Source organism: Denticeps clupeoides, chromosome 5, assembly GCF_900700375.1.
Source record: "Denticeps clupeoides chromosome 5, fDenClu1.1, whole genome shotgun sequence".
Classification (NCBI taxonomy): Eukaryota; Metazoa; Chordata; class Actinopteri; order Clupeiformes; family Denticipitidae; genus Denticeps; species Denticeps clupeoides.
Window position 1 is genome coordinate 23,723,801 of NC_041711.1, and position 15,563 is coordinate 23,739,363.

The window sequence follows — 15,563 nt, forward strand, 5'->3', positions numbered from 1 at the left end:
CCCGTGAACGTCATCAGACGACGGGCCAGCTCGCCCACCCAATAAGAGAGGCTCACGGCAGCCGTGACGTCATCGCACCGCCCATTGCTAAACAAGGCAGCAGAGGCGAGAAGATCAGATTAAAGAGAGACAAGGACTGGAAAAGGGAAGCGATTGCTGGCGTTTTGCTATATTAGAGGAGGTGAGTTGCGATTGGATTTGTAGGCACGTCGTTTATTCTTCACATATTTGTTCAGAGTGGTGTACTCGCGGAAAAATCCAGCATTGTTATTGTCTGGTTTTGTTGTTTGAAACCAGTGTCGAAGCTGGTTTGTTGTCTTTAAGGATTTGCTTTTCGGGTGCGTTCTGGTGTTTTATATTTAATGAACCTCTATCCTGTATGGGCAGCGTACACTAGGCTGTTGTAAGTTTTTTTACTATGTAGTTATAAAGTTATGTTTGTTTTCAACGCTCAGTACCGCTCAGGTGCCCAGCTTTTGTTGTCGCTCTACTAGGAGGTGAGAACTAATTCTTAACACTTAGGTCGTTTACACGTAGGCTGCCGCACAAAGAAAGCGAATCGGGTTAAAACATCATGGTCGTCGTATCACCAACTCTTCTGTTTCTCTGCCTTGGTCTTTCTTGGGTCTTTTCTTGTTTCCTTCCTCCAAGAGGATGAACATGTTTTACGTCTGGGGCTGTTGTTTCAAACGGAGAATGGCTAGATGTGTTTCTTCTGGGTGAGTTGGTCTCCGACGTTAGCCCCCTGCTAGCATGACTGGGTGGATTTTAAAGCCCGTTTCAGGCCTTTCATGCTGGGGCGTCGGGTCGAGATGCGAGCTCCGTTCCATGGCGTTACATTTAATGACTCGAACAGTGGTCGCTTGGTCTGATTCTGCAGTTTAAAAGGCTTCGTTCTCCGTTTGTTTGTGAGCCGCTGCTGGTTAACGAGGTTGTAAAACTCACTTGTTATATATGTAAAAAAGTAAAACATGATCCCGAAATACATTTATTGTCACGACGAGTGCTTTGTGTTCCCAACACATTGAGCCTCGTGTCGTTCCGTGACTGGTTGTTTTTTTTTTTTTTTTAGGTGGACTGTGCGTGTGGATTGTGGTTGCGGGCGGCCGCGTTGTCCGCCGCTGGGTGGCGCTGTTGGCGCCTCATGTACCCGTCCGCGTGCTTCTGAGATCAGCGTGTCACATTGCGCCCTTGTGACTGGGTGGACTCGGCCATGTGTGTCGGGGGGGGGGGCTCACACGTGACTCCACTTGTTCTTTCTACGGATACCTGCTCACGTTTTTAGAACCGAGTGCGCAGACTGGGGCAGTTCGTATTAGTCTGGTCAAAAGTGTGTCCTGGCTCTGATTTGTACCTTTTTTTCTTCATTTAAAAAAACTTATTGTGCAGTATGTGACATCAGTGGTGAGGTCACTTCAATGCTCTGTGTGTAGATATCAAGGCCTTATTGTAATCTGGGAAAGCGAGAACGCACTGATTAAAACACAATTGTTGAAGCGGTTCATTTACTTTTTACATTATGAAGAGTAGATTGGTCCTTCAGGACTGTCTCTTTGGTTACTCGTCCCCATGTTACACACTTGTCTTTGGGGGGACCCCTATTACCAACAGCGATCTGCATTGAGATTTGGAATGCCAATGTTTTGACCGACCCACAAACTGTAATAAGGCATCTGTCCTTTATTTTCCTGTTAGATAGGTTTAAATGGAGAAAAATAATGCATAAAACATATGTCCCCATATAAGTGATGTGTTGAAGGGTACTATGCTGGTACTCGTCTCATTCAGTGTGAACTTTTTGTTTAGGCTGACCGACACTTGGATATGGCCCAGGAGACCAACCAGAGCCCAGTGCCCATTTTGTGTACCACAGGATGTGGTTTCTATGGCAATCCTAGGACCAATGGCATGTGTTCCATTTGCTACAAAGAGCACTTGAGCAGACAGAATGGTGGAGTCAGCTCCTTGAGTGCTATGGGTAAGTTCATGTGAAAGTGTTTAGAATGTGGAATGGATTGATTGCATCGTTACGTTGGAGTCACCATCCCTGTCTTGGAGGGCACCAGTCCTGCATAGCTTATATCGGTCCTTGTTCCACCACACCACATTCAACTCAAGAATTGAGGGGTAATGAGTAGAGGTTGAATCAGATGTGCTAATTGAAGGTAAATACAAAAATTGTGCAGGACAAGTGCCCTCCAGGGGTGCTCTAGAACTCTTATTGCCTGATATTCTGGTGTTTTGGTCTTTTGCCATTTTTGTCTTAACCTTGTATCTTTCTGGTTTGTGAAGGTGGCAGTGGTGTTTCAAGCATCACACTCTCTGAAGCCTCAGCTATACAGAGAATAGAGGCTACTTTAAACTCTGCCGCCAGTGCTGTGGATTCGGCCAGGTATTACCACAAACAGCAGATATAGCTGCTGTTATTAACTGAGCAGTTAATGAACACTTTTCTTCCTTAGTGCCGCTGCGTCTCTGCCAGTGACCCAACAGATGACCGAGATGAGCATTTCCTGTCAGGAAGAAGGCACAGCCTCTAGAGCTGACCTCAGTGAACCTGGTAAATTGATCATTTGTTTTTCAGTTTACATAATTTTAAATGAAACATTTGTCTTAAGGCGTAATTTTACAAGCGACAATGGTATAAATGAATCTGATTTCCCCCATCCACAGTGCTCACCCAACCCTCAGCCTCAGCATCCCTTCCTTGTACTCAAAGTGAAGAGGTGAATTTGCCAGATGCCCCCAAACCCAAGAAAAACAGATGCTTTACATGCCGTAAGAAAGTGGGACTCACAGGTCAGTGGGCTATGTTTGCATTGTACAATTATCATGTTTATATTCAGAAATGCATTTAATGTCTGGTTAAAGCATATGTTTATTAATATATTTAATATTTTAATATATTGTATAGTAACTGCTTACTGTGATCTCTGTCCAGGGTTTGATTGTCGCTGTGGAAACATCTTCTGTGGACTTCATCGCTATTCAGACAAACACAACTGCCCCTACGACTACAAAGCTGAGGCCGCCGTCAAGATACGGAAAGAGAACCCTGTTGTTGTTGCTGACAAAATTCAGAGAATATAAGAAGACTGAAGTCTCTTGTGGAGAACTCAATTAACAGACTTTGGTGTTGGACTCAACATCTCATTGAGTGAACCTTCAGTTTCTCAATAACACGTCCGCAACCCTTTTTTATGAAAAAAGAGAGGACATAGAGGGTGCAGGAATGACTTTGTTTAGGAGGGTAAGGATTGTTAGAGGCTAATAATAATTTTTTCCCCCTGATGTGAGTGTCTCTGTTCAGCTGTTTTTGGAGGAGTGCGACTGGACAATGTTATCTCTGACCTCACTGTTGCCCAGGTAACCTGCCGTCTGGTGTGCCACTCATGTAGCAATAGTTTTTCCTTTTTGTGTGTTTTTGTGGACAAAGACTGTGTGAATTATTTTGTGTGTGTAGGGAGCAGGCTCAAAGCATCCATCTGCCTCAGGATGTGCTTGGGGCACTCATTCATTTTTTTTTTTTTTTTTTTTTTATCCCCCACCCCCAAGATTCATATATACTTTTTAGAGCAATTCTGGGTATGAATGGATTCTGGTCTTTTATCCTGGTGACCTGCGATTCAGAAATGTTTACCTGCAAATGGATTTAGTCAATGATTTACCCAAATGAAAACTTTTTGGGGGGGGTCCATGCTGTTAAATGGCACGTTCTTCAGTGAGCTGCTTTTTATCATTATTGAGGGCTGAAATGTTGGACTTTTTCCCACTTCCTTGTTGCATGGGGTTCTTTGAGGTATATTGCATGGCTAATGCAGCAAGATCACACTTTTGTTTTTTTCTTTTTTAGCTGCCCGGTCACCCTTTAAATTGTTACCAATCACACTTTTATCATGTTGTGGAATATTTGTGTAAAAATGCAGGGCTTTCAAGTTGGATTGCATATGATTTTGGTTTCAATCAAATAGTTTGTGTTCGGCATGCTAGCTCCTGTTTTTAAAAAATCTCCTGCCTCCCCCAAACCATTGGGTCTGGGTGCACAATGCTGTTACCTTTTAGTTTTGCAAGTTTTGTACAAATCATCTTTATTTATGTACTGTGCATATAATCTTATCTGAACAATTATGTATCTTGTAAATAAAATTGTGTATATAAACTATCATACTAGTTTTTGTTTTAAGTAGTGGGGAGTGTGTGTGAGAAGAAAATGATTAATACACAACACATTTCATTAATCACCAATTGCGAGGGCACACAGGGAGCAGTGTGTGAGGATGGTGCCTTGGATGGTCACAAGTTTGAACCCACCAAAGTCAATCAGAAGTCTGCCTAATTAAACATTAGGCCACCACTGTGGTGGAGACCAGATAAAGTTATTGGCCTTTGGCTTCAGGCATACACTGAGTATTAACATTTTGATTGAAAATGCAAGATCAGATTTGTCCCAGGAGAAGCACAACACTTGGAATAATCAGAACGTCTTACAATGTAAATATCCTATACATCAATCAAAGTGGAAATCAATCTGAGGAGGTGAGAACTAATCTTAATTGAGGATTAATCTTCATAAGTCTTTTGAAATTGGGTTGAGCCCAATTACAAATTCACCTACATACACTGGAAATACCCTGATCACCATAATCTGCCTCATTCATGATTTTAGAGTTCTAATTTAGACACACACTCTGTGAAATTGGTATAACTCTAAATGTTTAATAATCAACACATAATTACAAAGACAGAACAAAAAAAAAGAACCAAAACAGAGAACATTTTTAACCCGTTTTTAGATAAATTCTTGTTTTTAAATGTGGTAAACATACAAACTCGATTCAGAAAAATCAGATCACCAAAAGAACTGAACTCCAGGACCAGAAGCTCAGAGTTGTGAAGGTTGTGAAGACTTGGCCTTTGAGGTAAACATTGGCTGCATATTCAGGACTGTGCCCGCACACGTCTGAGAAACGCCTTTTCATTCCATTCATTAGGAGCCAACATATGGGGCCCGTTATGAACACAAAGGACCATCATCTCTTCAGCATACTGCAAATTTTGTAGAAGCTGAAAATACAAAAATGTTGTCTCAAAATGCAACTCTGAAATGAAGAACTTTTCATTAAATATTGACCTACACTGGTCTGCACATGGACAAACTGATTGTGTATACTATAATGACTAAACAATCACTTTCACTATCAATCGACCTCAGTGGTAAGGACTTCCATCAGTTTAGGATGGCCCCGTATATCGGCCATTTTGCTCTCAGACGATATTTGGCAAATTGAAATGACTGAAAGTATCAATTATATGCTGGCTGGCATGTGTTTTACATTGACAACAGAAGTGTTCTCAGCTGCTGTTTCAGAGGTGATCCAAAGGACATGACTAGAGGGCAATGGGTTATATTTAAATTAAGATGTATTGGCCAAAATGTCAAATTAATGCATCCCTACAGTTAGGGTCTGCCCTGAGATGACAAGAAAAAGTTAACCATTGCCAGTCTATCAAACACAAGTATGTGTCCTCACAAATGGCGGTTACACAGACGGATGTGTTGAGCACACAGTGTCCACTCAAAAACATGAAAGTGCTTACCTTAGGTGTGATGAAGAAATACTGGGACGTTGTTCCTCTGCAAGCTGTCTTCACTACAATATCAAATACTCTCCTTTCATTGACTGGGTCCATACCCTACAGAGACACATCCAAAAAAAAAAAAATGATAAGTTCACAAAACGGTGAGTCCTTTCAGCAGTAAATTATTTATTGACCCCATTTATTGGATTGGGCCAATATTTACAGCTTTAAAGTGTTCAAGCTCATTTTTTATAAATTGGTCAGCCTCAGTCCAGGCCAAACTTGTGTGGTAAGTGATCGGTCAGCAAACACAAAGCTACGGTCTATAGTATCTACAGTTGTGTTCAAAATAATAGCAGGGTGCTTTAAAAAGATTATAATAGCTTTTACTTCCATACACACAAATGCATTGGGAACACTACACAACCTATTTCCAAATCAACACATCAAATGTGTATTATTCCTTGAATATTAGACTCTTCTTCTTTACAAAGTCGAACATTCACTGTATAAACTGAAAAATGTTTGAAGATTTTGCTTTCCTTTGAATAACTGAACTAATATTTAGTTGTATAAGCAGCGTTTCTGTGTTGGAGGACACATTTCGTTGTGCATATCACAATAACAATCACTTCACTTTCATAACGTCAATCTTGTTGGTCTGAAACCAAGATGTTGCCCATTTACTTGTGTGTTTGGGGTTGTAGTCTTCTTGAAACACACATTTCAAGGACATTTCCTCTTCAGCATAAGGCAGCATGACCTCTTCAAGTATTCTGATTTATTCAGACTGTTCCCTGGTGTGCGATAAATGCTTCAGGGTCTTCACCAGGTACTGTGGCTTGAATCAGTCCACAAAATGTTACACCATTTCTCTTTAGGCCATAAATGTGCGTTTTTGCAGATTGTAACCTCTTCGGCATGTCTTTTGTTCAACAGTGGGTCCCTCTGTAACAGTACTCACAGCTTACTTTAGACCTTCTCTGATCTTCCTGGAGCTGATTGTTGCCATTTTGGCAATTCTTCGATCCATGCAAATGGTTGTTTTTCAGGCTTTGGTTGTCATTTTAAACCATTGGCGATCATTTTAGCTGAGCTTCATTTTCTGCACTTCTTTATATGTTTTCCAGTCTCCAATCAACTTTTTAATCAAGGTATGCTGTTCTTCTGAACAATGTCCCGAACAACCCATTTTCCTCATAATTTCACACTGCTATTATTTTGAACATGCCTTTTCAACTAGCGATTCAATTGCACAGAATCAGCAGCATGCATGTCATGACTGTTGGATTTCTATTACTCTACGACACCTGCTAGTAAATTATATGTAGAAATATTATTTCTACCAAAAACAGCACTTCATCAGTTTGTAGTGCTGATGTATTGTATCTTTTCTGTACAAGTCGCTGCTTGTAAAAGGGTTGTGCATGTTCTAAATTAAGTGTAATTTTAGAAAAAAGTGAATTTGATTTGTAATTGTTGGCCACCATCATCAGGTGATCTGCGATTATCGCCAGAGAGATGCAATAATGCTGATGAGGTGAAACGAAGTAGCGTGCAAAGAAAGACAGGTTTTTAAAAAGCTGTACTTGTCGGGTTGGGTCTAACCTTTCAGGCCCAATTAAAGCTCTGCTTTAGTTGGCTGCTGATGGAGTTGAATTTAAACAGAGCTCCTGCTTCACATACCTGGTTAATCTCATCCACTACCCTGAAGGGGCAACGATTCAGTTCCTGTAAAGCCATGAGGTAGAGCATGGTGGAAACGCTTCGCTCTCCTCCACTCTGATGGTTCAGCGTCAGCTCATGCAGTTGAGTGTTGCTGCGGAATTTCACTCGGATACGGATCCCGTACTTATCGTACTCTTCCTGTTAAACACATTTAAGATTACTTGCACACAAACCTGCTCCCAAGCCTTTAACAAAATATACAGAACCCCACGGCAGCACTGCTCAATTTCACTGGCATTCCTGTAGGACTGCTTTGAACTTCAGATGCATTGGCTAATCTCCATAAGCACAATTCATATGAAGGGGTGGCCATCATATATGTACCCCATCATTAGCATCACACCCTCAGCTGTACCTCATTCTCTGCATGCAGGTCCACCTCTCCAGCACACTCCATAGAGCGAAAGAAGGCACTGAACTTTTCATTAATCTGCTCCACAAGCTGCTTTAGTGGAATCAGCCAGCGCTCTTTAGCCTGAAAACACACACACACATACAAATCAACATAACAAAAATAATCACACACAAATTTCAGTGACATCGATACAGGCAACAGCAAAAAAAAAAAAACACACAATCATACACACACACATTCAATCACTGTAATCTCTGCAGCACCTCAGATATGTCCTTTCTGTAGGTTTCCAGTTCTGATTTCCGACTGCCCAACTCTCTTTCCAGGTTTTGTATCTCTTTTTCCCTCCTCTTGTAATCATCCACGACCTACAGCGAACAGATAAAGATGTACGGACACATTTACACGGCATCTATTCATGTCTTTGTGTCGATCATTGCTAATGACTTTGCTACATACAGATAAAACACACTCACGCATGCACAGGGCCACCTACCGCTTCACTGAGTCCAGTGAAGAACTCAGCCTGAGCTCTCTCACTATTCAGTCTGGCATCAAGATCATCTAAGGTGTCAGGCAGCTGACTGAAGGCCTGCAAGGGGTACAGAGAGAAGTAAATTCACGATGTTCCTCCAAAAGGGAAATGTTTCATGTTCATATAAATGTGGAGTCTGACAATAGTTTGTTTGCATTTTTCGGCACATGCCTATGAACTAAACAAAATACTAAATATCATTAAGACAGCAAACATTTCAACAATGTAATGTGATTTAGACGCATGTTGTTGTGTCTATATGATGTATAGGATTTTTCCAGACCGCTTGCAGCTCTGGGCAGATCGATTTCTCCTGTGGGCCCATGTTGCAGATCTCAAAGGCCTTCTGCTTCAGTCTCCTGCACTTTTCCACCAGTAAGCTCTTCTTCTGGTCCAACTGAGCAAATGCTCGCTGCCACACACACAAAGTAGTCTTGGTGTCAGGGAACTTGAACTCAGTTTCACATTCATGGATGAAGTCTATTCCAAGACGAAAAGCAGTTTTGATTTGATTGAAATTCTCTTACTGTCTAGGACTAGGCTTAATCCATGAGCAGAAAACCAACCCTGTATGTACAGACCGTCTTAATTATTAAACGTATGTGATGGTATGCTGAGGGACCAACTGTAAGGAAATGTGTGGTTCTATTTGTTAGTGTGGGATAAAGGCATAGGCATTTTTTGAAACCTTTTGTGTTTTTACATTTACTGCACAGTTTTCACAAAATCTTTTTAGAAAATCACAACAAGATAATACAATAATACAAATGGTTTCAAATTTCCTGTTGCTAGTTACCACCCATTACAAGAACTCCTGCCATTAGACAAATGAGCCGCTGATGATAGCCGTGCCTGTAAGTCTATTCTCTAGCTGCAAATGTGTTCACATTAGTTGCTTGACCTTTAAGTTATGTGTGGGAAAGAAAGTGTGAATATTAGTGAATATTTATGCTTGCATGTAATCTTCACCTCCAAAGTTCGAAGTTCAGTACACCCGTCCCTACAGTCTGTCTCCAGCTTGGTTTTTGTAGCTCTCAGAGTCACAGATTCCATAGATATCAAAACTTTCTCCATGCTATATTTTGCCATCATCTGTGAGCACACACACACACACACACACAACCTGAGCACATTATGTACAGTCAACAACCACATTATTAACACATAACAGAATAAACACCCCTAAAGACTCAAAGAAAAAAGGAATCAAGAAGTAAATCTGATGAAAATTTAAACTAATGCAGAAGGATAAAAGGAATACCCCATGTACACTGCTGTTTAAAAACAGCAGCAACGACACAAAAATACCAACACACACACAACTTCATATGGTGTACATATACCATGCATATACCTTCATATGGTGTATAAACTGTACAACTACAGTCACTTTCTGAGAGTTGACTGCTGCTATCTTCAGTTTCGTCTCCTCTTCCTCCTTCTGTAGATCAATCCCACAATGTTCCATCTGTCTCAGACTTCACACAATGAAAGTAAGTATTTAAAACACTATTTTATGTAGATATATTTTCCACTGACAGTTTTATAATACTGTTATAATACTGATGAGCATTATAATGTTAACAGATTAATATATAACAGAATGTTTGGAGTCACACTGTACCATGAGGACATTTGACTTGCTCATGTTTTCACCTTTAAATCACCTAGTTGTGAGGTTGTAAATGAGTCCAAATTGTGTCATAGTGAAAAACGCCTCAAATCCCAACTTTAATTTCATCTACAGCAGATAACAGTTTAGCTTTGAAAATACATACAAGCTGATCACCCTTCCTATTGCATCGGTACAAAGCAAGGCAGATCAGGCTTATAGATACTAATTCAGTCACAGAAAAGCCAAGACAAAATAATATATGGACTCTATATGAAACACAGTAGACACTTTTTGGTGTAGATCCTGTATCCTGAAGTCTCTCTTTAAAGCAAAGTTTGGGTTGGTGATGGTGCAGTTTTTCATGAAAACGAAACATGAATTCTGTGTGTGTGTGTGTGTGTGTGCGTCTGTGTGTGTGAGAATCTAACCTGTCCTGCTTAGTGCTGATCTTCTGCTCCAACTGCCTTTTCTTTCCTTTAACCTCTGAAAGCCTTTTTTTTTCTAAGCGCAGCTCATTGTCTCTGTGACGCAATGTAGATTGTCGCTGCTGAATGTCATTCACTTTGGCATCAATGGTACTGATGTTCTTCTCAATGCTCTGCAGGGCACACATGTGGGTTAAAACATTGGACAACAGATCTCTCAGAATATTGTGAGAAAGCATGGGGGCTTGGCACCACTCACTCCAATCTTCTCTTCAAGCTGTCGCCGCCTTTCAGCATCAACCACTATGTTGAGGAACTGGGGGTGGCGCAGTGAAGTATTACTGGAGACAATTTTATGAGAGTAGGAGGATTTCTTAATGATGTATTTCTCCTCTGCTGTGTAGAATGTTCTAAATTGGGTCTCCTTCACCTACGAAAAAATATCCAGGCACCTGTAACCATGACATCCTTTCCAAACATCCATTAAATACTAGTCTAATGATTCCCTGCCCATAACAAGATCTGTTCAACTCCTAAAATAAGTCTGATATGTTGAAAAAAGTCACTGGAAATCATTGCAAATTTAAAATCTAAATTTCGAATAGCTCACATTAAGAATCCTTGTTCTCAGCCTGTGTTCTGTAGGCCTGAATCATGGGGGCTGTAACCTACCTTCTCAATCATCCTCTTGGTCTGCTCTGTCCCCACTGGGACATCATTGATTTTGTACTGGAAGCACAGGTAGCTCATGACGTCCTCAGGGGCATCGAACAACTCACGCATGTAAGAGTAGAATCCAAAATGCCTGAGAATGAGAAGTCGGAGTGAATGATTGGAAGTGACAGACTAGCTACCACTCACCTGTAGGGTACCTACCTAATAGACTCGATGGGCCGAGATGGAGGCTTCGCAGCAAAGGACTCAGAAGGAGCATAGGCAGCATTCACTCTGAGTTCTTGTTTATCACGAACCTCATGAGACAGGGACACATCAAAGTCAGCATTCCTCAAATAAAGAGTGTTAGGCCATATTAACAACCGAGTTAACGTCCTGCTATCTGGTGCACATCCAGCACCACACCATGTCTCTCACCATTCCACATCAACAAGAAATCATGTCTTGAGACATGCTCTGGTCTTTTAAACTGGATAAAGTACTATACCTCAGTCAAGAATATCTCCATGTCCTCTCGCTTTTGGAAGATAAAGGCCCTCAGGTCATTTATAGGAATGTGGCTCTCAATGTACTTTGAGTGGCGGGCATCACGCACATTTATCTGAAATGGTGGAAAAGAAACCAGAATAAATGAAAGATTCCGGACGAAGCATATCCATCCAAAGATCAACTGCTGACCTCCAGCATCATAGGCTCATAGACGTTCCCAGTAAAGAGATTTCGATTCCTCCTCAGCCACTGGAGAGCTGTGTAAGTGTCCCGAAAACGACTACGAAGCCTTTCCTCCTTCTGATTCATGCGGTCCGCTAAACTCCGAAGCTGGTTGTGCAACACTGAAGGACCAAAAAAAGCAGCACACAGACCAGAGCTAGTGGAATTCCCTGCGAATCCCAACCCTTATACTAAATATCGCAAAGGTTGATTACATACAAAGTATGAACTGTAAAATTTACTTAAAATGAACAGATGTGTAAACCTTGGTGTTATTTACTGCATTAAAGCTAATCTTAGCTTTAATTAAAGATAATCTTACATCTCAGCTCTGCAGCCATTGTATCTTTGTCACGGTGTTGATCAATCTGCTTGCTCTCCAGCTCCGCCCTCTCATCCTGGATGCGGCGTAGCTCACAGTTCACAGCCTCGATCAGTGGCATCACATCCTCCTGGCTGCCCTGACTGTCCAGCTCAGCCTGCAGGTCAGCGATTATACGGCGAGTGTTGATAATCCGCTTCTGCCGGTCAGACTCCTCTGTCTGCTTCAAACTGAGTGCCTGCCTGATGTCCTCGATCTGGAGAAGACAAATACAACAGAGAATCTGTCTCTTACTGTCCGAATTGTGTAACTGGTGTACAGGCTGTAACCTGCACCCTGAACCAAAGGTCGTAGTTTTAAATATGGATTACAGCAAACTTTAGAATGAATGAATCCTGATTAATGCCTTGCAAAATGTGTGAGCGATTCCTGGTGTCCTTTGAACTGATTGACAGCCCTAATTAACATACATTGAAGGAACTTGCTCACCTGCTTGTGCCTGTGATCCAACTGGTCTCGCTTTTGTTTACACAACTGCGAAGCCTCTCTGATGCTGGAAGTCTGAAAGCACAGTGGCATCAGTACGACCTCTGCTTCGGTCTGAAGGCGGTCAACATGCCAACGTTCGCTCCGCACTTGCTAAACGTAACCTTGTCTTTCATGCGCTGGTCGACAGCCTGTAGCTTTTCTTCTACGGACTTTATTTCCTTCAGCAGGGGGGCCTGGGCTTCTTTAGCAGCTGTTAGTCTGCGCTTTACTTCCTCTCTCTCCTTCTTCACGTCCTCAACTCCCCTGCGGGCCACCTCATACTCCTGCAGCAGATGTTACGAGAATGGGATGAACTGTGACACTGATCACCAAAATAAGCTCAACTTTCACATTAACTGTGAAGGATGTTGCAAACGTGTGATGTTTCAGGGAGACCCACAGACACTGACCACCCAAGGCTTTTTCTTCTCCAACATCTGGATCATGTCAAGGTGTCTCCTCATGGTGTAGTAGCGCTCCACGTCAGTTTTTATGTGCTCATTTCTCTTTTTGGTCTTGTCAAGGATGTTTGCTTTCTCTTTGCACATGTTCTGCCAAATACCAAAAACAAAGCACGGTAAGAGGTCTATCCCTTCTACAAATCAAATGTTATACAAATGCAGCGAATACCTCCATCTCTCTCTCTCTTGTGCGGAATGTCTTAAGATTACAGTGGAATTCATACATCTCCGGTGGTCCTACTGACTTCTCTGTTGCTTCCAAAAGCTCAATCTTACTCATTTTTGCAAATTCTCCAACCTTTTCCTACAGGACAGAGAGGTGAAGAACGACGTGAAGAACATCCACCATCTAATCGGTCAAGATGTTGGTATAAGAACCCTCACCTGAGGTAGGAATTGGCACAGGTTTCCAACCTGGATCTGCAATGCTTTGACTGCCTCCTCCACAGCCTTCTGGCTGGAATGTCTGCCGTTCAGCATCCACACCGACTGGTTGTTTTCAACGTGGATCTCTCTGTTGATCACCAGGTTTCCATCCGTTTTGCACCTGTAGAGACATTGTTGTTTCGGGATGTAAAATCTGATGTCAGGGACAGACGCTTTAGACTTCATACGCTTACAGCTCAATTTCCACGGATCCATTGCTGCATCCTCGCTTTACGTACAACCCCACCTGGTTTTGGGAAACACACGCTCTGTCAGCAATTTCAGCAGCAAAGTTATTAAACGACTGTCTAAACGAAATATGAAGATATTTAAAAATCTATACAGGAAGCGGAAAGAATGAGTCACCTTATCTCCTCTGCCCAAAACCGCCGTCTTTCCAGCCAAACCCAGACAAATGGCACAGACAATGCTGGATTTGCCCGTCCCGTTGGCTCCCACAATCATGTTCAGATTAGGTCCAGGAAACACTTCTGAATAATCATACGTCCTAGAAATGAAATTATTAAAAATCACATTACAGAACACAGTTCGGCAGTCTATATCCATCTTCTTCACTGCAGTTTGAAAGTGAACCCAAACCCAACGTCTCAAAGGATGCCCTTGTGACATTCCACATGCAAGGGCAGTGGTGGAAGCAGCCCCGGATTCAGAAGGTTGCCGATGTTGTCGAATCCCTATCTGCCAAGGTGCCACTGACCCCACACACTGCTCCCCGGGCGCCTTTCATGGCTGCCCACTGGTTAAAAGCAGAGGACACATTTCGTTGTGTCACCGTGTGCTGTGCTGCAGTGTTTCACAATGACAATCACTTCACTTTCACTGTAAATAATTTTGATTGTCTCTTTTATACTTTTAACGAGTAAAAAAGAACACACGAAACTGATACAGCGCGGCCTTTCTACACTTTAAATCTGTTCGTGCCAGGTAACTGCTGCATCCTTTTCACTTCAGGTGGTGTCGGCTCGCCCCAGGCCGACCAGCAGAAAGGCTGCATCGCGTCTCTCACTCACAGAAAGTTTTTCATGGTGATGCGTCGGATGGAGCCCTCCACAAAGTCGCCACCGCCGTGAGGGACGGGACTCGCAAAGCTTCGCGGTTGATGCCGACGGTCGATCGCCGCGAAGCTCCGCTTCCTTTTGCCCGCAGTCTCCATAAATGCGGCGGCAGGTACGGGAGAGCCGCGAATTTAGCCCCGATCAATTTCAGTTTCAGTTCTTCTTCTTCTATCGTTTGAAGTTCAGTTTTTTGGCGCCACCAAGCGGACCGGAGTCAAGAACAGATTGTTTTCCCCACGTGACGTCTACGTGTACGTCTCACGCACAAAAACCCATAAACGAAAGATGGACAGATGCTTTATACTTTATTAATCCCCGGGGGGCCATCGCAGTGGTACAGAAGAAATAAAAAAAAAGCCAAAACAAATAAAGTAGGTAACGATAAACCGATAATGGTAATAATAAAATCTTAAAATATACACGTTTATTATATATATATATATATATATATATATATATATATATATATATATATATATATATATATATATATATATATATAGTAAAATAGTACAAAATTATTATTAACTCTATAAAAATAAAAGTCAAAAGTCAACCTTATTGTCATCTCACCATATACAGGCACACAGAGCGATTACGAAGCTTCTAGGATTCAGTGTGCAAAGTCAATGGCCTGTTCCAAATAAGTTCAGTATACCATCAGATACAATCAAGTGTAAAATTGAATTTTGAATAATTTAGTGCGCCCTGTGTCCCAAGTTTTGCACAAAGTGGATCTATTCTATAAAATGTTCAGCAGCATTCCTTGTTACAGCACAGCTGAAAGAGTCTTCCACTAAAAACACTATGATATCAGTCCAGCAGGTCATGCAGAGGCTGGGGAAGGTTAGCCATTATTGTAATCAGTTTATGCAGCATTATTTTCTTAACAAGCTCAAAGGACTCCTGAAGATTTTCCCAAAGCTGACAAAAGGGATGGTTAAATGTACATGATTGTGCTATTCGTAAAAGCTTCTTATTTATAAGGTGTTAAAAGAGACTCCTTGTGTTCACCACTGCTACCACTGGTTTTAAATGGTTGCAACATAGTCATTGTCCCACTACTGGGCAACTGTTGACTTATAAGGCAGAGGATGGAAGACAGAGGTCGAAGTCACTTCATTCA

The 15,563-nt window shown here is 41.8% G+C and overlaps 2 protein-coding genes across 2 annotated transcripts; one reads left to right on the forward strand and one right to left on the reverse strand.

The window, feature by feature from the left end:
* Nucleotides 1–56: 56 nt before the first annotated feature.
* On the forward strand, nt 57–4,163 carry zfand5b (zinc finger, AN1-type domain 5b). The gene is made up of 6 exons (XM_028978834.1): nt 57–181; nt 1,807–1,978; nt 2,293–2,392; nt 2,463–2,560; nt 2,674–2,799; nt 2,942–4,163. The coding sequence occupies exons 2-6, from the start codon at nt 1,825–1,827 to the stop codon at nt 3,088–3,090; spliced, it is 627 nt and encodes a 208-aa protein (XP_028834667.1). The 5' UTR covers nt 57–181; nt 1,807–1,824; the 3' UTR covers nt 3,091–4,163.
* A 624-nt stretch (nt 4,164–4,787) lies between these two features.
* smc5 (structural maintenance of chromosomes 5) lies at nt 4,788–14,612 on the reverse strand. Its single transcript, XM_028980126.1, has 24 exons — nt 14,393–14,612; nt 13,728–13,869; nt 13,556–13,608; nt 13,320–13,482; nt 13,105–13,239; nt 12,885–13,025; nt 12,597–12,758; nt 12,436–12,507; nt 11,947–12,202; nt 11,592–11,746; nt 11,401–11,514; nt 11,115–11,209; nt 10,911–11,043; nt 10,498–10,668; nt 10,242–10,411; nt 9,553–9,676; nt 9,168–9,290; nt 8,482–8,610; nt 8,160–8,255; nt 7,927–8,031; nt 7,664–7,783; nt 7,267–7,446; nt 5,599–5,694; nt 4,788–5,064 (listed from the first exon to the last, which is right to left on the reverse strand). The coding sequence occupies exons 1-24, from the start codon at nt 14,533–14,535 to the stop codon at nt 4,939–4,941; spliced, it is 3,204 nt and encodes a 1,067-aa protein (XP_028835959.1). The 5' UTR covers nt 14,536–14,612; the 3' UTR covers nt 4,788–4,938.
* Nucleotides 14,613–15,563: the final 951 nt, after the last annotated feature.

Coding starts and splice junctions, on each gene's coding strand:
- zfand5b (XM_028978834.1), top strand. CDS start 1,825: ATGGCCCAGGAGACCAACCAGAGCCCAGTGCCCATTTTGTGTACCACA. Junction 1,979..2,292: donor CAGCTCCTTGAGTGCTATGG/GTAAGTTCATGT, acceptor TGGTTTGTGAAG/GTGGCAGTGGTGTTTCAAGC. Junction 2,561..2,673: donor AGCTGACCTCAGTGAACCTG/GTAAATTGATCA, acceptor CCCCATCCACAG/TGCTCACCCAACCCTCAGCC.
- smc5 (XM_028980126.1), bottom strand. CDS start 14,535: ATGGAGACTGCGGGCAAAAGGAAGCGGAGCTTCGCGGCGATCGACCGT. Junction 13,240..13,319: donor TGTGCCAATTCCTACCTCAG/GTGAGGGTTCTT, acceptor TCTGTCCTGTAG/GAAAAGGTTGGAGAATTTGC. Junction 11,747..11,946: donor AATGGCTGCAGAGCTGAGAT/GTAAGATTATCT, acceptor TTGGTCCTTCAG/TGTTGCACAACCAGCTTCGG.